Source organism: Vidua macroura, chromosome 1 (genome assembly GCF_024509145.1).
Source record: "Vidua macroura isolate BioBank_ID:100142 chromosome 1, ASM2450914v1, whole genome shotgun sequence".
Lineage (NCBI taxonomy): Eukaryota > Metazoa > Chordata > Aves > Passeriformes > Viduidae > Vidua > Vidua macroura.
The window spans coordinates 135,772,275-135,796,183 of record NC_071571.1 but is presented as its reverse complement, the minus strand read 5'-3'; the positions used below and the strand labels follow the sequence as shown (position 1 = coordinate 135,796,183).

Here is a 23,909-nt window from a genome sequence, read left to right as displayed (position 1 = left end):
TTTCTGTACATTCCCTTCCTCTGTGCAAATTAGAGGAAGGAGAGCAAATCTGATCACAGCAAAGTAAGATCAGTCTTAGTTATGGGAGGGAAATGAAGCTATTGGGAAAAAAAATCCTTAAAAGATATAAAAAGAGCAGTTCTAAGAATCAGTCTGTGGCTAAGAAGCTATTCAGATAATACCAGCTAGGATTTGAACTTTGACGTGAAATTCCCTTGGTCTTCAATCCTGCAGTCTCAGTATGATTTCTAGATGCCAGGACTAGAAAGGCTGCAGCTGGCATTCTCCATGCTGGGTTATGTGCCACTGACACAGAGCAGCAGACTGCTCCAGCCACTGGCTTCAGCCTTGGATAGAGGGAGAGCAGCAACAAATTATCATTAAGGTATCACGTCTGTGCCCAGGTCTGCCCAGGCTCCAGTTTCAGGAACACAACATGATCTGAAGCCACCCTCTGCCTCCAGCAAAATAAACATCGAGTGCCTTTCCTAGGAAGAAGCAGTTTTCCATTTTTGTACCAGCCCTGGGTGATTCTTTATTGGCAAAGTTCTGCCCTTACTTGCAAACCAATATTGCCTGAGACTTCTGCCAAATTGATCATGCTTCCTTGTCCTGTGACTTTTAAACTTTAAAGGCTGCTCTGACTTGCTTAGAGAAGCAGTTTAGGTAAGTAAGTGCTGTATGAGGAACAGGAATATATGAAAAGTTTTTTGCTGAGGAAGGTGACAAAGCTTGTGGAACTTTATTTCAGAGAATGGCCCCAGTAAAGACTGCTGCCTCCCACATATCACTACTACAACTGGAGGCTTCCTTATACCCAGGAAATTATTTTTATCAGTGACCATCTTCATACTAGAGCTTTATGCAATCACTAAAAAAAAAAAAAAAAAAAAAAAAAACAAAAAAAAACAAAAAAAAAACCAAACAAACAAACCATTTTACTCTTCTCAAAGTAAGAACAAGTTCTCCAATCTGGCTTCTTTTCTTTTTCTCCACCACTCTGGAGAAAAGCAGAGATTTGTGATGCTTCTGAAAACATTTGGTGTTGGTACGATGTGTAGTACTGCTTTGTCCTGGCTGAGCCTCCCTAAATTCGCTTTCCTGTGTGTTCATTGATGTAATCTGGCTCCTAAATAAGCATGTAAGATTAACTGAGGACAATTTTGTATTCATTAGGCTGGAAGGCAAGGTTTTAGTAAGGCTGAGAAAGAACTCTTGCATCACTTAAGGAGCCTTTTTATGTTGCCTTCACCAGTAAACAGTGAGAAAGAGTCATGGAAAGAGAGGGAATGATAACAAGACAGCTGACACCAGCCATGGCTTTCACAGCCTGCAGCAGCTGACATCCAGACAGCCTCCATTTCCCACAGAGCTTCACTGGAGTTTTGATAGACTTTAGGAGAAAAAAAGATAATTACAGAATATGACCATAGGAAGAAGACAAGGTCTAGTGGTAGACATTCCTTTCTTAACCTTTTGGGGACCCCCAAGAAGAATCTATCAGATTTTAGTACACTTCTCAAGGCCTTACTGTTTTTCTGTGGTCTGCAGAGAGGTCTAAGAACCAGGGATCAGTTCCTGCCCAGCATCTATTACCAACAGGGGACCATCCATCACTGACTCCAAAATTATTTCCATTCCTAGTCATGACCTGAATCCATGTTGTGAATGATCCAGTGTTACCTTCAATTAGAGAAACTTGTAAAAATTTTAGTATTTTGTTTGTGATTGCTGGGGAATGAGAGGTTTGACAGCCCATGGCAGTGCTAGGTGGCATTTCTTCAGTATTGGCCATGCTATGATGCCTTGGCTGTAGGAACAGGAAAGTTCTCCCTGAGTGATGTGCTGCTTATTTTAATCAAATCTGGCAGCAGTTTTCCATGATTCTTACATTAGTTAAAAGATCAGGGAACAGCATCACAAGGTTTGGGTCAAGATGCCATTAAGATAGTCTTTCAACATATCACATCACACAGAGTCATTCTTTTTTTTTTTTTTTTTTTTTTTTTTTTTTTTTTTTTTTGTTTGTTGTTTTTTTTTTTTTAATGTTTTGTGTATTTGGAAGACTTTAAAAGAGTTTCTTTTTATAGTAAAATGCAGTTAATAGATGTGTTGATGTTTAACATTAGCAATCCACTTTAAAGTGTTTGATTGGAATTTTTAAGCCCAAGGCTCTATTTAAATAAAACAAAAGCAAAATCCCCTCATCTTTGATGCTGACTCTGTTTATCAATTTTTTATGCCATCAGCTTTATTCAGAGGAATATTGCAGAACAGCCACTGTATCAAGTGGAAGTACCAGTGAACAAAGATGGAGCCAGTGAGTTGCAATAAAATAAAAATCAAGAAAAATCATGACCATAACACTTTGTAAAATCCAAATTAACAATTATAGCACTCATACACAGAATGTTATTAAGTTTAAATTACTCTAAAACTTATTTGGGTTTGATGAAACATCAGCCTTTGCAGCCAGCAAGAAAAAAAATTCAAAAGAAATCATAGTCCACAGAATTATTGAGCAGCCTAATTTCAGTGTAAAAAATATTTGAATTCACAGAAGTCTAGCCCAAGATGAGATGAAGAAGTCCGGAGAATTGTGTGGAAATGAAGTTCTCCTACATGTTATTATAGAAACACATAAATAGGTTATTTCCAGAATTTCTGGGAAACTACAGGACTGCTGAACTCTAAGACCCTGGAAACTGCTGACTGAAGGTGTTGCAGTTCTCATCAGTTTTATTCTGGGAAGACAAAGTCTGGTCAGGGTGGTAATGACAGTCAAGATGGGGATAGGAGGTCTGACAAGGACTGCAATAACTTAGTTCAGCAGCTGGCAGTGCTCACAAAGTACACGTGTGTGAGACAACAAGTAACTTTCTCTTTTAGATGCAGCAACAAATAAATTCTCCTGCTTTCCTTCCAAATGAAAAATCAGTGAAGGAATCAGAAGCATTCCATTAACTAAGAAACCCAACAAAATCTCTTTTATTTTCTTTTATTGCAGAAGTAAGGCTTACAGTGTGACATTACATTTAATATTACATACAGCAAATTATCAAATAAAACTGAAAAATGAACTGTAATAGTTTCCATTTTCAAACTTTGAAAGGGAAAAGTTTTCAATTTTTACCAACTGTTTTCTGTTTTTCCTTGCAAACTCTTTGGGTTTCAGAGGGTGCAGGTGAAAGGTCTTATGTGGCAACAAAGATGAAGTTCTGAAAATTCCTGATGTTTTGTCAGAACTTTGTTGAGACTGAACTCTTTTCAAGAGACTTTTGGGTTTTCTATAACTTTATATTCCAATAGAGAAGGTGGTCCATAGAAAATTTTCTAGAAAATTATAATATGCTGTGTGGCATGCAAGATGCTGCTTTTGTTGTAGTACAGTATTAGGGATACTACAGTACAAAAATAAAAAAGAGCTGTGCTTTTGGAGACCTGCTCCCCTCCTGCCCCAGGCATCTCTCTCCACCCAGGAACTTTGTCTACCTTCCACAGAAATTTCTCCTTATTCAGTGCACAGGGACAAAAATGTTTTACAACAAGCCATTATTCTTTTTATCTGAGGTTTGTTATCACATACTACCCTGAGAACATCAACAATAAAAAAATGTTGATAGCAGTTGCCTGTACTGATACTAGTCGGCTGTCATAAAGCATTCAGCAGCAGGAGATTCACCCTTCCCATCATTCAGATAAGAGCTATTGATTGCAAGAGCTCTTCTTAATGTGCAATGAAAAACATGGCATTTAATATAGTTCAAATACAGCTTAGTGGATATTTAATAAGAGTTATCAAACACCATTTGCTACTACTCTGGCAATCTTTTTAGGTGGGTTCAACAGTCCACCCATATTTAAAAAGGAGAAGCTTTATTAGTCCCTCTTTCTTGTTGAAAAACACTTTTACAATAGCCATGGAGGGAGGTGGTTAAGTGGTTTCTCATGCAGAGGAACGTGCGTCTTCTGGGGGCGTCGTGCAGCAAAAGACGGCTGACCGAGGGTGGTTTCAGGTTTCCCAACAGGCCCGTGGTGGGAAGGTATTGCTGCTGAGTGACCGTGCCAGTCAGGATCAGAGCTGAGTCTTTCATGTTATACTAAACCCAGACCAGGCCCTGGCAGCATGACCTCATTAACCTCATGACTCTTGATCTCTCAATTATGTCCAAGTCTCCACTCACTGAAGAATTTGGGACGAGTCTGGCTCCAATACTAATTTATTTATTTCCATAAATGATCTATTTACATTGGCTTGGAGGTCAGTATCTTTTTTTAAAGACAGTCACACTTAGAAGAGATTATCTATGTTTTTGAGATGCCTTCATGGTCTAATAATACAAATGTGGGACAGATGGTGTTGTAGAAGGAAATTTAACCTGGGAATTCATTTGCCATCCAAAATTTCAGCAAGAAAACTAAAAGTTATGTGTTTGAAGTGACACTTGAGATTTATTGCAGTCATGCAATTATATGAACTAGTCCTGCATAATCAATGAAAATTGTTCAGAAAGCAGCTGAAATATAGAAGAGAGCTAAGCTGTAGGAAGGTATCAAACAGAAGCATAGATAGACAATACCAGTGTGCAAACAGAGGGAGGTAAAGCTCTGCGTTTACACAGAAGTCACCCACACTAGTCATTAAAAGCAGAACATTCTGTCTGATTCAGTAGGAAGGCTCTGGATCAATACTGGTATCTTAATCCTGTTACTATTTCTTCTGCAACCCTTGGTATCATGTTCAAAGTTAAAACAGTCACAAGGACCTGTGCTTCGTGTTCTCTCCTAGACTCATACAGGATGCAGAACATTAAACACAAAGTCAATGTGATTTTGGCAGAGAAGTTTTCTGGCTATTGCTTCAGAGCTTCATGTGCTTCTTACAAATTCTCTCCAAAAGAAGCTACTGCATTTTCATTTACAGATGTACCTGAGCAACCTTGGATCAAGAGCTTTATTTTGATGAAAGATTTTGCCCAGAGAGGTTGTCGAGTCTCCCTCACTAGAAAACTCAAGAACCTTCTGGATGCAATCCTGTGCCATGTACTCCAGATGACCCTGCTTGAGCAGGGATGTTGGACCAGATGACCCACTGTGGTCCATTCCAACCTGACACATTTTGTTATTCTGTGATTCTGATTCTGTGATTAAAGTCCTTCTAGAGTTAGGTATGCATATAAATGTTCTATGACAAATGCTCAGGATTATTCATGATAGTAAAGACAGACAACTTTTTCTTAGAATGGAGTGGATAGGAGTTAATTCACATTAACCTACGAAGATATTTCTAAAACTAACTTGTGATACATTGATGTTTCTCTGATTTTCAGTGTCACTGAGGTACTTTTAAAGCTGCTGCCATTATTACTCTCAAAGACATTAAAGTTAGCAGTTGCCAAATGAGCAGGAGGAACACTTTCCTAAAATTTATACAGTAAGATGTATCCCTGTGCACCACAGGAAAAATCCATCCAACACTCAAAGAAACACTGATCTATATTCAGATTTATTTGGGTGATTACACAGTGACTGATTACCTTTGTGTTAGTATGTGATATGTGCATTCATCACTGCCATCATTTAACTCTGCACTCTAGCCTGAGCAGCCAGGAACCTTGAATTCCATTCCATGCCCTTCATCATCTAGTTTGTCCACACTTGTGCATATCTTCCAGTCCCAATAACAAGAGCTTTTCTGTCACTCAATTAAAATAGTTTTTTCTTCATTTGATGGACCACCACCCTTCATTGGATCAGATGAAAATCACTCATCTTGCCAGTGCACTCACTAGTGGTATTGCAAGTCCCTGTGTAATAAGCCTTAATCAGCAGCAGTAGATGTTAGAAGCTGATTCTTTCAGATTTCCCTAGATTTGAACTGCTTTCTGTACTAAAGCATTAAATATGCTTAAAGTAAGACATTCGGGGTGGTTTTAATGTAGGAAAAAACTTAAAATAAGAGAACTACAGTGCTTTGATCTGTGTCTAATATTGCAACTTCCAAAATGTACTGTTCCATAGATGGACTATAGTCTGTAGTCTGTGCTTAATAAATGTCAAGGAACCATCCTGATCTAGATGCAGCTGCACAATGTGGAAGATGGAATGGTTCAGTACAGTGATTTACTGAAGATTAGATAAAGTTAGATAAAATTACACTCAGACATAGAAATCAAATCATCCCTTAGACATTCTTCTGCATTGTTAACCTACATTATTTGTACCAAGGATTTTTCCCATAAATATTCCAGGATCACAAATTCTCACTAATAAACAACGTAAGAAGGTCTTCCTCCCTTTGATCTCCTCGGCTGGCCAGTCGTCTCTGGGTATCTGACTCTTCCCATTACACTCTTTAAAGACCTTCATTGCCTGGCACCCTGGACTCTGCTCTGGGTGCTGGGGTCTGGGCAGTGCTCAGCCTCCTGGCCTCTCCATGGATCCAGTCTCACTGGCACAGCACAGGAATCGTGAGCAGCACCAGTGGGAGGAGCTGCTCAGGGAGCCCGAGCACGGTGCACTCCACAGGGGCGCTGTGCACTCCATGGGAACACTGAACACTCCATAGGAACATTGTACACTCCATGGCAGCACTGTGCACTCCATGGGAACACTGAACACTCCATAGGAACATTGTACACTCCATGGGAACACTGAACACTCCATAGGAACATTGTACACTCCATAGGAACATTGTACACTCCATGGCAGCACTGTGCACTCCATGGGAACACTGAACACTCCATAGGAACATTGTACACTCCATAGGAACATTGTACACTCCATGGGAACACTGTACACTCCATAGGAACATTGTACACTCCATGGCAGCACCGCACATTGCATGGGAACACTGTACACTCCATAGGAACATTGTACACTCCATGGCAGCACTGTGCACTCCATGGGAACACTGAACACTCCATGGGAACACTGTACACTCCATAGGAACATTGTACACTCCATGGCAGCGTTGTGCACTCCATAGGAACAGTGTACACTCCATGGCAGCACTGTGCACTCCACAGAGGCACTGTGCACTCCATGGGTGCACTGTGTATTCCAGGGGAGTGGTGGATGGGCAGGAGCTGCCCAAGGGTTCATCACAGCAAGGCCTCCCCCATGGAATCACAGGAGAAAGTACCCTTGGAGTACCTCATAACAAATACCTCCTAAACAATGAGAATGAGAAATGTTCTTCCTACACACAATGCTTTTAATTGCACTTTTAGGGTACACGCAGCAGATATACTTCCTGAGAAGGATTCTTCCTAAGCTGCAAATTGTGTGGAATACTGTATCCCTAGGGCTTGAGTAAACTGTATCCCTTTTACTATTCAACTCTCAAAATAGGAGAGGCCTTAAAGAAGTACATACCCCTGCTCACTACTTTTTCTCATACCAAATTTTGCCTGTGGATTCCACTCGCTGAAATGCTTCTCTTATGATTCCCATGGGTTTCAAAGGTATGATGAGAAGATCTTATCTTTATTACATCTTTCCTACCATTCAAAACCTCCCAATCATTTTCTTTCCTGAGTAAACCTGGAACCTGGAAAAATCACTATCTGAAGAGAAATACCAAGAGGGAAATAAAGACCAATATTGATGCACTGCAGTAATTTCAACAACAAAAATTATTGGCAATTATATGGCTAAGAAAAGCGCAAAAATAGATTACTTCGAACTGATTTAAAATTCTGATACTGTTATTATATTGGGAAATCTGTTAAGCCCTCAGGGACAGGTCCATTGACCTCTGCCACAAACCTTAGCAGGCTCCACAGAGGAAAAAAAGAAAAATGCTATTGGCCCAAAATTACTGTATCCAGTCAAGTGATGTGAGTACCATAGTACTCTTCAAATGTAAACATGTGTTTCTCCTTTATTTTAAGAAAAGAGCTAGAAAATCTGAAAAAGCACTCTGTGAAAATACTGACCTTGTTAGTGTTCACTGAAATTCCAAGCCTACAAATCTCCCGGGATACACAAGACTGGATAAATTCTGCAGTGACTAGTGATATAGGGAAAGAGCTAGGAAGGTCCAGGTCTCCAGTCCAGTGAGAACTACAATCAGTTTACTTGCCTGAGAAGCAAAACACTTCAAACTGACTAGTCACGTATTTTCAAATATCAAAAACCACCCTTGAAAATTCACCACCTTCTCAAATTTTCTGTGCTGAAATGGCTGACACCATTGTGAGGAATATTGTCTTGGTTCAGTCAAGCAAAGGGGAGGAGGAAGTTGATTTTTCCCTCAAAATCACTATTAGTACACTGATCTGTATTTTGTGTCACTAAGTCATTCACTGGATTAACAGGCATACCTGTCTCTGTGCTGAAGCATGAGGTAGCCACACAATTAGAAGATCAAGTTGCTGACAAAAATGAGTAGATACTTGTCACTGCCTCCCGGAACAGCTCATTCCAGTTTGGGTGCTGCTACTAGCAATTAGATATCCTTGTATCCAAGAGGTATGCATAGCTTGCTCCCATACGGCAAAGCAAATGATGGGCAGTTTTAAATAATGACCTCAAACTCCCACTCCTCTACTCTCACCTTGTTTTTGCAAAGTATTTTACCCCTTAATCATGGCCTGTTAATTACTGTGACCTCATGTGAGAAGTAAGGCAGATGTCTGAAGCATAGTTTTAAAATGAGGTAGGTGTGGAATTTAATCTAATGTGGTTTAGAAGTTTCTGATGAAAACTAGGCCCATCATTCATCTCTCAGCTCTTCATTGCCAGCTTCCTTGGCAACTGAAGCTTAGTCATGAGCCAAGGGAACATCCATACAGCACTGTAAATATCACATGATCTTCCAGCGATTCCCATCACTCACTTCTTGACACCAAAAGTCAACAGGGCTCAGGCAGGCAGCTCCAGAGAGCAGCGCTCCTCTCGCAGCCTGGGCACCAGACTTCCGCTCAAAGCCAGGGGTCTGCCTGTGCTAACAACAACACAGCTGCACGCTCTTAGAGCAGCTGGTGGCTAAGTGAGAACCAATAAATAAGGGTCTGTCCTGCCTGTGGCAGTGGAATGTGATAGCGGGGGAGCGCGGGCAGAGCCAACGGCACCCGCGAGAATTCATCTGCGTCACCCAAAGGTCAAGAATCAGTCACAGGTTACAGCTTCAGCACGCTGCTATCACCTTTAAAATGAGATCCCCCACACTGCACGAAAATCCACAATGAATAGTCAAGAGGATTTCTGCTTTTTACCATAGATACCTCTAAATCTGAGCCGTAATATCAATTGTTTCAAACAATCCTTTGTGTCAGGATCTTTCAGGCTATGGAATGACAAAAGAGCTGAGCATGGTTTTGGCTGAGGCATTGAAAATATGCTAATTTCTTTAGCCAATTGATAGATTAAAACAGAAATGCAGTGTTTACCTAATTCAAGGTATTTCCATCAGTGAATATTAAAAAATCTTCACAATAAATTATCAAAATTATACTGAGGCATGTTTCCTGAGTTCTGAGACTGGTTCTGAATTACACTTTAAAGCAAATAACAAAATACTGTATTTCTATTATACTCAGACACCATTTTTCTGGGTTTTTTTTTCTTTTTTTTTGTATAGAGTTTTTGCATTCAAATATATTTCCTAAAGTTTGCAATCTGTTTTTCACTCCATTCTCCAACGATAATTTCAGAAATTAAGATTTTAATTTTTTTTTAAGTTGCAATACTTATAATGTAAAGACAGTAACTAGTAACTCTATTAGAAGTACAAATGTAAATTCTCAACGATCCTTCCAAAAACCCATGGTAGGTCCACTATACACATCGAAGGCACAACTGTTTATGTTTTATACTTTTTGTTGGCAGATTTTAATATGCTAATAAATATAATAGACTGTAAAGACAATACAGAAGAACCAAGTGATGCACATGCTGGAGAACTGTGCATAACTGGAAGTAAATGCACTTTAAACAGACTAGTGATAAAGCAAACACTTATAAAGTGGTTAATTCAGGTCTGATTTGTATTGCTCTAATTAACTGGACACTGTCCCTGAATATTTTTTAAATTGGAAAAATTCTACTTTCTTCTCACATTTGCCGTTTTTAAATCTGAGAAACACCCATTAGCAGAAACATGCAGTTTATGTTACCCTAAAAATAAAAGTCACAATGCATGGGAGCACTGCCTTATTAATACCTGGAGGACACTAATTCAATTATGCCTCTTGTCCCTTGTTTGTAACATACTTTGACTATATAGAACTATGCTTTTATTTATTTTTTTTACCTGTGATTTCTTTCTTGTAGATGTGTAAAATACATTTATCATCTCTCATATTACATCCAGGTGTCTGATTTCGAGTTCTCCTATTCTGGTATGCCTCCCATCCATCTTGTATTGCAAAGTTATGTGAAGACTTTCAATTCCTCATATCCAGTGTTCTTCTCAGATTTCAATAGCAGCAAAAAGGCCATATTCTCAAAGCCATAAGACTATTTCTAGGTAAACTTTAAACTAAGATACGTCAGCAAGTTGGAACCACAAAATTAAATTACTTATTATATAATTTTCTTATCAGAAAAGCATAACCATTCACTGACAAATAGATATGATCAATACAAACTTGAATAGCAACATATTTGTGGATTTCTTTCAAAGGCTATCTTGTTTAAATGATCTTCAGAAAGTTCTCCATAATGCAAGTACAACTAAATGCCTCATGCAAATAATTTCCTGCAAGTGTTTGCTTATAAACAGAATTGCTTCATTACTGCTTCTTACTTGTTTCTGTTCATTCACTATAGATATTCAAATAAGACATGCATTTATGCTCAAAGGTAAAATAAGACTAAAAGCGTGTGGTCGTACCTCTGCTTCCCTTTCCTGTGTAAATTTTATTAAACTTGTATGGATTTCTTACAAGCTTCCGACTCAAAAAAAAAGCTATGGGCACTATTTGCAAAAGTAGGAAAAAGGTGCCAAAGTGCTTTAAGGCTCCACATCCCAGTCTTAGTTTTCATCTTCTGAAATGTGAAGACAACTTTACAAGACAGCTAAGAATTTTGTCACTTGAGTAGCAGGTAGGAACTTGAAGATGCATGGATTCATGTAAATCCATCCTGAATTGGGTTTGTCAGCTCTAACAGCCAGGTCTCTCTACCAGACTGCAGCGAAAAATTATGCTGAAATCTCATCCTCAGCCAGCTGAGAATCTGCAGGACTGTTTTCTATTACTTGGGTGGCTTGCATTTAAATCTGTCTCACCTGGAAGGAGAGGAGTTTTGGGGCTGCACTCCACAAATAGCTGCAGCTGCTGCTACTGGATAGTGCATCTTCCCTCTCCTCATTACCTTTCCACAACTAAGAGTCTGTCAGCCTTGGTTCTGACCAGGCTTTTCTTCGGGGTTTGTTGGATTTATTTTCTTCGCAGAGCAGTGCTGCCATGATAGGTCATGGACAAGCCCTGATATCTCATATATTGAAACCAGATGACACATAATCAAATGCAGACTCAAAATTCCATGTAATTATTACACAGGGATAATTACAGTAAAACACAATTTCAGTTAAACAAAAAAGGTTGTGGCCAGATATAGGATGCAACTATAAGAAACTACACCAAAGAATGCATAAACTTCTTTCAGTTAATGGCTGGACACTACCCAGTCCAAAGGCTCAGGAGCATCCATTTCTTGGAGCTCAGACACCTGGATTGTCCATGGAACTGCACGCTGAATGAGACACAGTTGCTCACTGCTGTTAGAAGGAATTTGTTTGATGTGAACTCTAAAAATAAGGAAATCCCAAACTCTAACTCCTTTTACAGGCTTCCTGTGATAACTGGCAACGTATGTACTTTAACTGTGTCACAGTGAAAAGAATTCCTGAGATTCCTGATAATGGCAGCTGGTTATACTTAGGAAAGAAACACATCTTGTTTTCGTTATTCACCACGAACTCTGGGGAGGAAGACAGCATCTTTCATACACTTACAATTGGTTCAAAATTAAATTCCTTGGAATCAAAAACATTGAATAACTTATGTCAGTGTCTGACAAGGTAAAGTAATGTATGAAGGATGCAGTTCTACCTTTAAAATTAATCATCCTTAAACAAATCAAAAATAATTTGATAGCATACTGGTCTCCCAGATACTGTTAGTCTTCTACAGCAAAGACAAAATTAAAGGATTTTTAAACAGTTTATAACCATACAGGGAAAACTCCATCCAGGGGGACCAAACCATCACACAGCAAAACCATCCCAACTTTTATCTCTGACGCTGGCAACCCCTCAGCTGGTCCTTCACAACTTTGGTTTCAGGAAGTCAGAGGTATTATGTGAAATGGAGCTACCTACAAGCAGCAACAAGGTCTTAGGGACATGTGCAGACTTGTCTAAAGGTGTCAAAGAGATTAAATCCCAGAAATGAAGGCAGCCAGGGTCAAGGAAAAATAAGTTTACAATGTCAGTATGTGTCAAGCTTGCTCATCAAAGTTAATACTTTCTCCAATGACCTTTTCTTGTATAGATCTTCTGCAAGAAATCTGGCCTCAAGGATAGTAGCTGAACTTGTGAAAGCCTGTGACAGTCACCCTCACACAGCCTTGCTAAGCATTTAGAGTGCATTTTGTGACCTTGTGATGTATGGAAGACATGTAGAAAATGTGTTTTGGTCCAGCCTGCCTAAAACATACCTAAAACTGCAATAAAACATTTGCAAAGTAAACAACACACGAAGTATGAATATCACTGGATGATTTGGACATAATTTATACTTATAATTAACTTCTTGCTGGCAGCACTACCATATAAGATGAGACAACATTCAACACACTCAAGGCATCGTCGTTGTACCCCCTAAAATTAAGAATTATAAAGATAGTTATCCTCGGAATAATTATATCAAAGTTTCACTGGCACTTTGGACAAGTCTGTGATAACACTTCAGCTTAATATAGTGACCAATTTAAACTAAACATTTGTTTAACATATTGTTGTGCAATATGGATTTAATAGCAGTTTAGATCTGCAATCTTGGTGGTTTTCATTAGTCTGTAACCTTTCATTGTCATTTATCTAAACTATCTAAGCATTAAGTCTGTAGGATTGAGCAGTGTACCAAGGTCAAGTCTGTAAGAAAAAAACACAGAAGTCTCTTTTAACAACTTCTTTGAACTGTACTGTAATTTCTAAACATTCCTCAGGAATGCAATTATTTTTCAGTGCCATGAATTTCAATACAACTACTTGCAATTATTGTATAAGAGCAAAAGTGTTCAAGAACCTCAAGAGTATTTGCACTAACAAACTGAGAAGAGGCCTTTGATTGCAAAATACAGCCAATTAACCAGTGGAATAGATTGCCTAGACAGTGGGGACTATCTCCTGCTGGTAGTCTTTAAGAGCAGGTAAAACAGGATCCAGGACACATGGAGGTGGAGCTGACCTTGCCTTTTAACAGGGATCTCTTACGCTTCAGGATTGTCCTTCCACAGTCCCTTGTACTACATGCAGTCCTTCTTTGGCCTGACCCCTTATCTGTATTTAGCTTTCAGCTCATTCTTAAAGCCTCAGCCGCCCTTACACTCCAGAAACCACACAGAATGACATAATGAACTGTGACAAATATACATAATGGTGTAATACTCTTATTCTGCATGTGTATTATTATCTTTCACTTGCCTCTTCCTTGTATTTTAGGGAGCATACACCCCCCTGTGTGTGTGCATGGACATGTGTAAATTCTAAGCACAAGGAGGTCCAACTCCTGATTAGCCTTAAAATGACCAAAATAAATGTTTGGTGACACATGTTCCTTAATCAGGTTGTATGGGTACATCTCACAATGTCATCTCACAGCTATGACGCAGTGGGCAATAGATGAGACTGTACAGTACGCAGAGGTGACACATTTTTTTCTAAAATAAAAGCATGAGCAAATATCTAATAGCAACACAAACTTACATTATGTCATCAGTTTTGAAGAGGAAATTACTCCACAGATTAATGAGGAATTCTACATGGAAGTCAAAGGTATGATGTAGACTTATAGCATTAATCAAGAGCTAAATATGATCTGACCTACTTCAAACAGCCCAGCCTTTAACAGAGAGAAGATTAAAAAAGGCAGAGTACGAGCATCCATATTTATCTCTGATGTAACACCAACAAAGCCAACAGAATTCCTTGAAGTTCTGAGTGCCTCAGAGCACCACATGGCAAGTGCCACGGGTCATCCTGTAATCTGCAAGGTATGATGGATTGAAAAAGCAATGACATTTTCCGTTCCTATTTAGGAAACATTGTACTAAGACATAAGATATTACAGGACTGTATCTCAGAAAAATGTTTATTACCATGCAACAATGGATGTATCAATTCACTAAACAATTTTACAAGTTCGAATATGAACTCACTCCAGGAAGTCCTCTGGAATGAACAAATCACAAGGTTTCCTAGAAAAACTGATTTTTTCTAGACTGTACACAGTAAACATAATTATGCTGTATATAACTCGATTGAAAAGCAGTGAGAAATTAAATAGGTTATATTTTATTTTCTCAAAATCCTAAAACTTGGGAGATCATTCATCCATCCGATCAAGTCAGACTTACTATACTGATCCGCAGACATAGTGATTCCCTGTTCCTTAGTGCTGACAGCAAACATGATAGTGTTCCCAGGCCCCCCTGAAGGTACGTTCTAAAGAGAGAGACATTAATAGATAATGACTGGGAAGAGAACTCATAAATACCTTTTAAAAAATTAACAAACTCCGATTTCCTTGGACACATGAGCAATAAGAAAAAAATCATCCAGTATCTTTTTAGGAAATACCTCTAAAAATTTCTCAGTCATAACTTGCTTCTGGCTTCACACTCCATGACAAGGGCCACTATTTTCTTGTCATGATGAGGAGTATCCATTCTGGCCAGACTTCCTAGCCACTGACAGCCCTTCACATTTAGCATTTTCAGTCATTCTGATCAGGATCTCTAACCCAAGTGCTGCGTTTCCAAAAGAACAAGACCCTTGCCAGCAAACTGGGAATTCAGCAGTCCCAGGGAGGGGGGACTAAAGGAGCTGTTACTTTCCCACTATTTCCAGAACAGGTCTGTGTCACACTGTTTACATCATGCATAATTCATCTGCTGTGATGAAATGTAACCCTGCATTTTAAAAAAAGACTTCTGCAACAGTGAGGATACTCTATCTTTGTGAGAAGCATGTCACATATTTTCCATGGGCATCAACTGGTCCTGCTTCTATTTAAATCTGTGTGGCCCTCTTCAGAGGGCATTATTCACTTCAGGAAGCCCATTCAGAAGGTGCTGAGCAGAAGAAAGGGAGAAGCCAGGATGGCAGCAGACAGCAGCATGGCTCCTGAAGAAAAGCCGAGAACTGCTCCTGTGAAAAGGGCTGTCCACAAGATCCGGATGGCCAGCCAGGTCTTCAGCTTGGCACGAGGCTGGCAGCAGTGGGCATCTGACCACCATGTAAAGCAAGAGCAAGAGCCCTCTGGATGGGTCCCCACTGCTGAAAGCTCATCAGCTGAGCCTGTACAAGAAAGTTCCTTTGAAAAATGGCAAATTCCATCTGTCAAGAGGGACCAAGAAAAAGATGATAAAAAATCCTTAGCAAAGGAATCAGTGACAATAAGAGATGCTGAGAAAAAATCAACGGAATCAGATGAAGACCTCAAAATGTTCAGCATTAAAAGCAAAGAGGTGACCAAAACAGTCGTCAGCAAAGCCTACGAACGAGGGGGTGATGTCAGCCTCCTCAGTGAAAGATACGAGAACAACAGCAGCTCCGAGATGACCAAACTTAAAGAAGAATCAAGTGCTATTGACAAAATTCTTAGTAACAAATTACCTTCAACTATAAGGAGGAGGTGTTCAAATGTGGTATCAGAGCTGACCAAGGGCTGGGAGAAGATGGAAGATGAGGACAAAGATGGGCCCAAGGGAGAGCTGCTGCTGAAATGTCGTGATGACAGCCTGGATGCTCAGGACAGTGGCTATGGGGAAGCAGAGGACAAGCTCGAGCAGGAAGACAGTGACCGGGAGGTGACAGCTGTGAGGATTAAACGGCCTGTCCCATCTCTGTAAGTAAAGCATCTTCATTACATCAACACAAATGGCAGAGGGACACAGCTTTCCATGAGGAAAATGGTGGGGGTAGGGGGGGAGAGGGAATAGGAAGTGATCAAAGATGAACTTTTATTCTTGATTTAGAAGACTAATCAAGATTCAGGAGATCTTTCACTTATCACTCTGTGCTTAAATAGTTACTCAACAACATTTGACTATGTACCTAATACAAAAAGTCAGGAAGTTATATTTGGGAGATGTTAATTGTATTTAATTTGCACATTGGATTTACTGGTTCATCAAAATAACTACTTCTTAATACTTAGTCCATATTTCAGAATCACAACTTTTACCTCATCAAGAGCCTTTAGCTAGTCATTTATTTCAGCAAATTTTGTCTAAATCAATATATTTGACAAGTAATATTTCCAAATACTTATTTATTATTTTGCTTAGTATAAATTGTAAATATCCTCAGGAGCAATTTGAAGAGAATGTCCCAAATTAATGTTGCAGGAATTACTTCCACGTATTTCTTACCAGAAGTTGGGTTCACTGCTTCTCTTTGGAAGTTTTCCATGAATTTGGAATTCATCAACTCAAAGAAAGGAAAATTCCACAGTATCTTGGACCCCAAGTTCATACTGTATCTCAATCACATTTTCAGAAATTAAAAACTGGATCAGCACCGATGATGAAAAACTGATGAAAATGCCAAAACAGATATTGTGATCCCTGTGCAGACAGGCAGGCAGGCTGTATTATGGTTACTGTTTTGGTTTTACACCTTACTACTGATGAGCATTATCGTGACCATTAGACTGTGACTAACACAGCTATGGACTTCAATCATACAGAACCTTTAAGCACAGCTATCTGAACACACACCCCCAGAGCTATTTTAACTATTCAAATGGAATTAGAACGATGCTTTGCTGTACAGCTGAGCAGTCAGCTCCTGTAAGAAGAAAATGGTTAACAGCCCAAGTGAAAAAAGCTCCCCAGTAACCTAGGGCTTGAAAGTTCGTGGTACCTGCTTTTGGCAAGGACTGTGTGCACCATCCTTTCACAGAAGTTATGACCTCAAATCAAAGATTCCAAATATACAGTGGAAAAAAGATACCTTTGCAGCACTTATCTGTAAACAACTTCATTTTAAACAAATTTTCTCAGTTTCAAATGTTATAGTAGAAACAGACCAACTATCTAGCTTCTGTTAAACTTTTCTTATATTTTCCTCATATGTCTAATTTTAGTGCTGCTACCATGAAAAAGATTGATTAGCCATATTTACCGTGATCCAAATTATTGAAATAACAGTCTCTATGTTACTTATAGCTTTTTCTTCCACTGAAATTGAACACAGAACTAATTTCCTGCACTTACAGTGCTGCTATCAGGACTGAACTTTTTTAACTATTCATTTTTTAAATTTTTTTACAGCCTAAGAGTATAATATTTCACCCTGCTACCCTTATGAACCTTTCAATGTGGTTTAATCTTCAAAAAGGCCATAAGTACACAGTTGTTAAAGCATATCTCCTATTTTCCTCTCCACATTCCAGGAAAAAAAGCATCAATACAAGTATTTTGTTTTCCTCACATCACACTCCTTCATTATTTCCAGCTTCACTACTTACTGGAAAAAGGTTGCTTCCTTAGTAGAAGGCTTGTTGACTCCTACTGGCATAAGAGACACTCTTCTGTTCGTGCTTAGAAGTAAAAAGGATGCAACAAAAGGGATATGAAACTCAAAACATTAAAATAGAATTCATACCTCTCCCCTACAGACAGAAACAGGGCAAATATGCAACATGGACATTATTTGCCTAGAAGGTCAGAATACATTTAGGATGATCATTCTGGTTAACAGGTTAACTTAGTTGATTGTTGCATGTAAAGCACCTCTTAGACTGGCTAGAAGTTCAAAACCTTCACTTTGGGTGCACAATCCTTCGTGTCGGTGCAGTAGAAATATGAAGAAATGCTTCTCTGTGTACACAATTCACTTTTTAAACCTGTTATTAAGCTAAACAATGGCAAAAATAGCACTTCAGCAACTAGAAATGATTAAATTACAAGCTGCATTAAAAAAGTAAGGTTTTTTCAAGCCCATATGAGGCACAATAAAAGCAAGATGGTTTTCTCAACCACTGAGAAGATGATTTGGATGAGGAAGGCAATCATAATATTCTGCAGGAAAGGAAAATTAGTTTCAGTAGAAAAAGGAGGGAATACATTCTAGACCATTAAAGTAAGTAACAAAGACTGCACAGCCTCCTGCTGTCTCAGTCCCCCTCTTCTCTGAACTCAACCTGGGGAACCAAAGCTCTAGGACTTTCTCAGTGGTCATAGTCCCTGGAGAGAAGGGGAAGCAGCTGGCTGTGGCTGAGGAATAAGTCCTCCATGATGATATCTACTCATAAACTCCACTGAGACTGACAGCATCACTTCTTCAAGGCAATTTTGATTCACTTAGGATTTTTTCCCCCTGCCTTAACTGATAGCTTCCACATGAAGAGCTAGTGAAGCAGTCTGAGCTTCAGCTGGAGTTCAGACTGTGCTGGCACAGGGTTTCTGTGACTTTTGGGGTAACCATAGGCTTCAGGAGGCAAATTCCTTTGCATAGCCAAACCCTGTGACCACAGTTCCTCTAGGCAATGAAGGCACAATTCAGGTGAAGAGACAAAGGATCCCAGCTCTCCCTTTCTCTGTATGACAATAGCTTATATAGAGGAGCATTTGGTTTACTGTCGGGAAACCAAATTGTCTATATTTACCCCACTAGTATATTTTAATACTTTCCTGCCAATACCTACCTGTTAGTCATTTACACAAAATTACAGGTACAGACATGCTGCCCTCTCTCAGGATGCTCTGTAGTCACATCACAGAAGAAAGGTACATTTACTTGGCAACTCAGTATGCTCAATTCTTCTGATGATTTTCCACCAAATTGATAGGGAAGAGTATTTTGGAGCTTTTAAAACACAGTTTCTCAATACAGCTAAGCAAATCTTAGGGCAATTCCACAGCTAATGAAGTAGCGCAGCTCTCCTAGTTCTTTTTCTATCCCTGGCACTAGGTGTTTGCAGTTTTTACCCTAGCATAGCCCTCCCAATATTGGCATCTTTCTGGTGCACTGATCTGAACTAGGAACATCTCTATGAGCCCTATTCTGTATTTCAACCAGCTTAGTAGAATACAAAGGAATGATCAAACAGCGGGGCAACAGAATTTTCTACAACTTTGCAGCCCTGTGTATTGTTTGCTAAGTGCATTTTGATTTTCTGGTGTTAATATTCAGCTGACATTACTGGGGAGGTTTCAGAGCAGCCTTTTGGGGAGTAAAAATATTAGAAAACAAATTACTTTGGCACAGCTACAGCACAGCATAGTCCCAGCTGAGTTCAGTACATATACATTGACAGGACGTGGACAGCACAAAGACTATCTCAGACTATCTATAACTACCCCACAAGGTGTGAGATTGGCCACAAGAGGATAGAGTGTCTGCCTGGAGTCATCCAGAATTATTACACACATAAAAAAAAAAAAAAAAAAAAAAATCTCTGAAGGTCTTTCCTTATCCTTTGTCCTTGACACTTTCAGGCTTCTACTCTACCCATGGGAATGTGCATTTTGGACTTCAGTATTTGTTCAGAACCATACTCTAAATATAGAAGCAGATCTACTGCACTCAATTAGCTCTTTGTTGTTGCTACAATCATTGACATCTATTACAGAGGACAGATTTTTCTAGGCACTACCCTCTAGTTTTCAGTCAGGTCACACACCTACAGCAATCAGCACCTCTCACCTCAGGGCAGGCACACTTCAGGCTTGGCCAAGCAGGCAGGAATGGGGAACTGCGTGACTGACCAAAGGTACAGAACGTGCAGGTGTCAGCAACATAGTTTTGTTCCCTTACAGAATTAAGTAATTCTGGGACAAAGTTTGTCAAAACAGGCTCAGATCAGGGCTGGAAAGTGGTAGCATAGACAGGGTAAAGCTGGGATCATGGAACTTACCTTTGTGTGCAAACTGAATGTGGATAAACAGCCCCTAGAGAACTAATGTAGAAGTGGTGAACTCGTGCCACCTGGTGGATTCCAGCTCATCCCTAAAGCACAGAACCCAGTTACAGCAGAACTGTATCAGGAAAGGTGGACATGCAAAGCTCAGGTGTGTTTCTGTGTCTTTCAGCGCCAGCCGGCTGAGCGAGGAGGCGCGGAGCAAGGCGCGCAGGAAATGCAGCGCCGTGCACAGCCTCAAGGACAGGTGGCAGGAATGGGCCGACCAGCACATCATAACACAGAAGCTGAACCCCTTCAGCGAGGAGTTTGACCACGAGCTGGCCATGTCCACACGCCTGCACAAAGGAGATGAAGGATACGGCCACCCAAAGGAAGGAACCAAAACTGCTGAGAGAGCCAAGAGAGCTGAGGCCCACATCCACCGGGAGATCAGGGACATGTGCTTCATCATTGAATCAATGGCCAAGCCACGGCCCGACGGCAAGATCCAAGTCACTTTTGGGGAACTCTTCGACAGATACGTTCGTATTTCAGATAAGGTTGTTGGGATTCTGATGAGAGCCAGGAAACACGGGCTGGTGGACTTTGAAGGAGAAATGTTATGGCAAGGAAGAGATGATAATGTCATAATTACTTTATTAAAATAGGTTAGGCTATAACCAGAACAACTTTTGGAAAACTTTTCTCCTCCCTTGCCATTAGCATTTGCACACTTTGAATATAAGATTCCCTTTTTCACCACATAGAAAAGAGTATTTTTTGAAATATGTATTTTATAACTAGTGCATGATAACCCAAACACCCAAATGGACTTCATTTTATACCAGAAGTGCTTTCAAGACAATTAAGTTAATTACTACATAAAAAATAAGGAGAAAAAGCAATATGGAATATAAGCAGCTGATGTTAAAAGCCCATAGCAATATAAATAGCTACAGGAATATGAAACATGCCAGATCAGAAGTTGAATGACAAAATAAACTCAAAGTTTTTGATCTGAAAAATGGTCTTGTGCATGCATGCACTTTCTAATTAATTAACTACAATTAAAATTACCTTATTTTAATAGAGAATCAAGGATGCCACATTTGTTTTCTTTACAAACACAAGATGTAACTATTACTGCAGTATTCTCTTGTTGATACAACTGTTGACACAGCTTTCTCTTACATATCACATAAAAATTCTTCTTTTTATAAATGGAGTTTTATGTATCTATTGTATTTATATAACTAATTTTTTAGATTGTTTCATATTTAAAGTTATGGAGGTTGGAATGTAATGAATAAAAATGTTTTGATTAGATAGCTACCTAAAAAATACCTTCTATGTAACATTGTGCAATGTCTTATCTGATTATCTATGCTGATACTGTTCTTATAAATACAGGGAAAAATAATATGTAACATATAAAAACTAGCCAGGTACTTGTACTTTTGTATACAGCAAAAAAGTGACTAACATCATCATCTCCTATTGAAATGTACCTCTGTGAAAAAAGAGAGAAACGGCATTCATAACTTTGAGGAAAATGTTGTTCCACATTACACAGAAATACTGACCTAATTTTAAAGGATTTGCCATTCCAATGTCACTAAAATAATGTATTTCAGTCCAGGTGATGCTGAAGAGGACTAAGTGCTAATGAACTAATACTTTTAGGACTTAAAATTGTATTGTTCACAAATCTGAGATTTCTGTAAGGTCTCTGCTACTTACTGGATTAGAGAGATCAGTTTACTACTGGAAAAACAGCTGTCCTGGTAAAATGTGCACTTCACATGAAAAGCATTTGTTTTAGAGCAGATGCCTGGGCAAGTAATCAAAAAGAAGTGTTTTTTTTCCCCTTAATATTCTTTGAAACTGAAAGAGCAAATATCTTCTTACAGAAGTAGAGGTGTATTAACATCTTGTCTCTGATAAAACAAATATTGCTGTCTTATTATGAGTACAGGTACTCCAGTCTGAAGCTTCAATGTACAAATAAACCAAGTATTTTATAACTTAATTATACAAGAACTGACTACTACATATTCTAAATCTATGTAGATCATTAATACTTTAGGCATAATTATGTGACTATGCAAGAAAAAATTCTAAGGTCGAATCAATGGAGCTTTTTTAATATTTTCTTAAGATCTCTTAGACTACTCAAGTTAACCTACAAAATGGATGTCTTAGTGTAATACTTACATATCATAATTTTTACCTGCATATTATTAACTTATTATTTACATCTTTATATAATGACCTTTTATAGCTATCTAAATTGCACAAAGCAATTTAGCATTCAACAGCATGTGTACTATTAGCAGTGTAATTATCACAAGAGAAAACAAACTACAATTACAAAGCCGGTAAGGTAAGCAGGACAGCAGAAAGCAGAGCTGGCACTGGCATTTCTGCAGTGAAATGCAGCCAGCAGGACTGGCTTGCACATACCATACCAAATGTACACCAGTCCCTCAGCTGGACAATCCCTCTCTCTGCTCCAGAAGCACAGTGTAGCTGTCTATCACTGCAGTAGCACGTACTCTTTAAGAGGAGAAAGAGGAGTTTTGTTCCCTTAATTGAGCTCCAAATTGCAATGACAACAGTAAAATACCCTGATGACATCTGTTCTTTTATGAAGGGAGAACATATCAGTGTTTAAGATTCAAATACTGAATGAAGAATACAAGATTATTTTTTTATTTGAAGTTGAATGAATAGTCAATGCTCTTACTCATCTTCCAAGAGCAAATTTTATGCAGATATTCTAATTCCTGTACCAAAAAATAATTCTAACACAATATAAACAGGTGAGCAGGAAGATGCAAGCACAAGCTGTATGTCATAAATTATGACCTTTTTGCAGATTACACAAAATCAGGCACTAACACAGATAGGATTTAGAACCAAAAGATGGTACTTTAAGAATCCCACATTTGGATCCCAGGTACCCAAATAAAACACCAAATTACTCAGTGAATTCATCTAAGTACTGGATGCTGAGACACGCTCTGCTGGCAGCTAACTCTAGATAAATGGGTCTCACAAGCCTTCAGTGAATGTCAAACCACAACACTTTACAATCATGGAAACAAACCTTTCCAGGAAAGATTGAAAGGAATTCTATTGCAGAAAAAGAATAATGAACTGAAGACAGAAGGGACATCAAGGCTTTTATGTATGTCATACAGAAATTAACTACACCTCTGGTAATAAAATTCATGGTCTTGCCTTTCTACAGATCTCTTACACAGTCAGTTGCTTCACCAAGCATTGCCACAGTCACTTATGCTTTAAATCAAATGTCCTTCTTTTTCTTAACTAATTTAGTATTTTACAAGCATGATTGCTAATGTACTGCTCACACCAGTAAGCACCGATTTCCACTTTTTTGCTTTCTATTTGCTTTTCCAAGACTGGTCCAATACTTGGCAACATTCAACTACTGAAGATTTTTGTGTGCTTTCATTTAATTATTCAAAGTATAATTATTTATAAAATTCTTCACACCACCCTCTAAAAAACTAAAATATATTTATTTGCAATATGAGCTTAGGATAGAGACTATGCATTTGAATCAATAGTTTTGTCAGCAAGGATGATCTGAGACTTTTCTTTTTCCCTGTCCTTCTTCAAAATGGTTGCAAACAATGTATTTCATTCGCACTGCTTCCCATAGGGCTTTAAAAAGCCCCAGAAATGCCAAAAAACATGAGAAAATGCATTCTGTACATTCAGTTGTTGAATGAACAGCAAAAAATGGCATTTGTGCTTCTACATAAACTCAACCTTCTAAATAAACTCCAACTCAAG

The 23,909-nt window shown here is 38.9% G+C and overlaps 1 protein-coding gene across 1 annotated transcript; it reads left to right on the top strand.

The window, feature by feature from the left end:
- Positions 1 to 15,333: 15,333 nt before the first annotated feature.
- On the top strand, positions 15,334 to 20,752 carry ABRA (actin binding Rho activating protein). Its single transcript, XM_053999691.1, has 2 exons — positions 15,334 to 16,082; positions 20,275 to 20,752. The coding sequence occupies exons 1-2, from the start codon at positions 15,334 to 15,336 to the stop codon at positions 20,750 to 20,752; spliced, it is 1,227 nt and encodes a 408-aa protein (XP_053855666.1).
- The last annotated feature ends 3,157 nt before the right edge of the window (positions 20,753 to 23,909 follow it).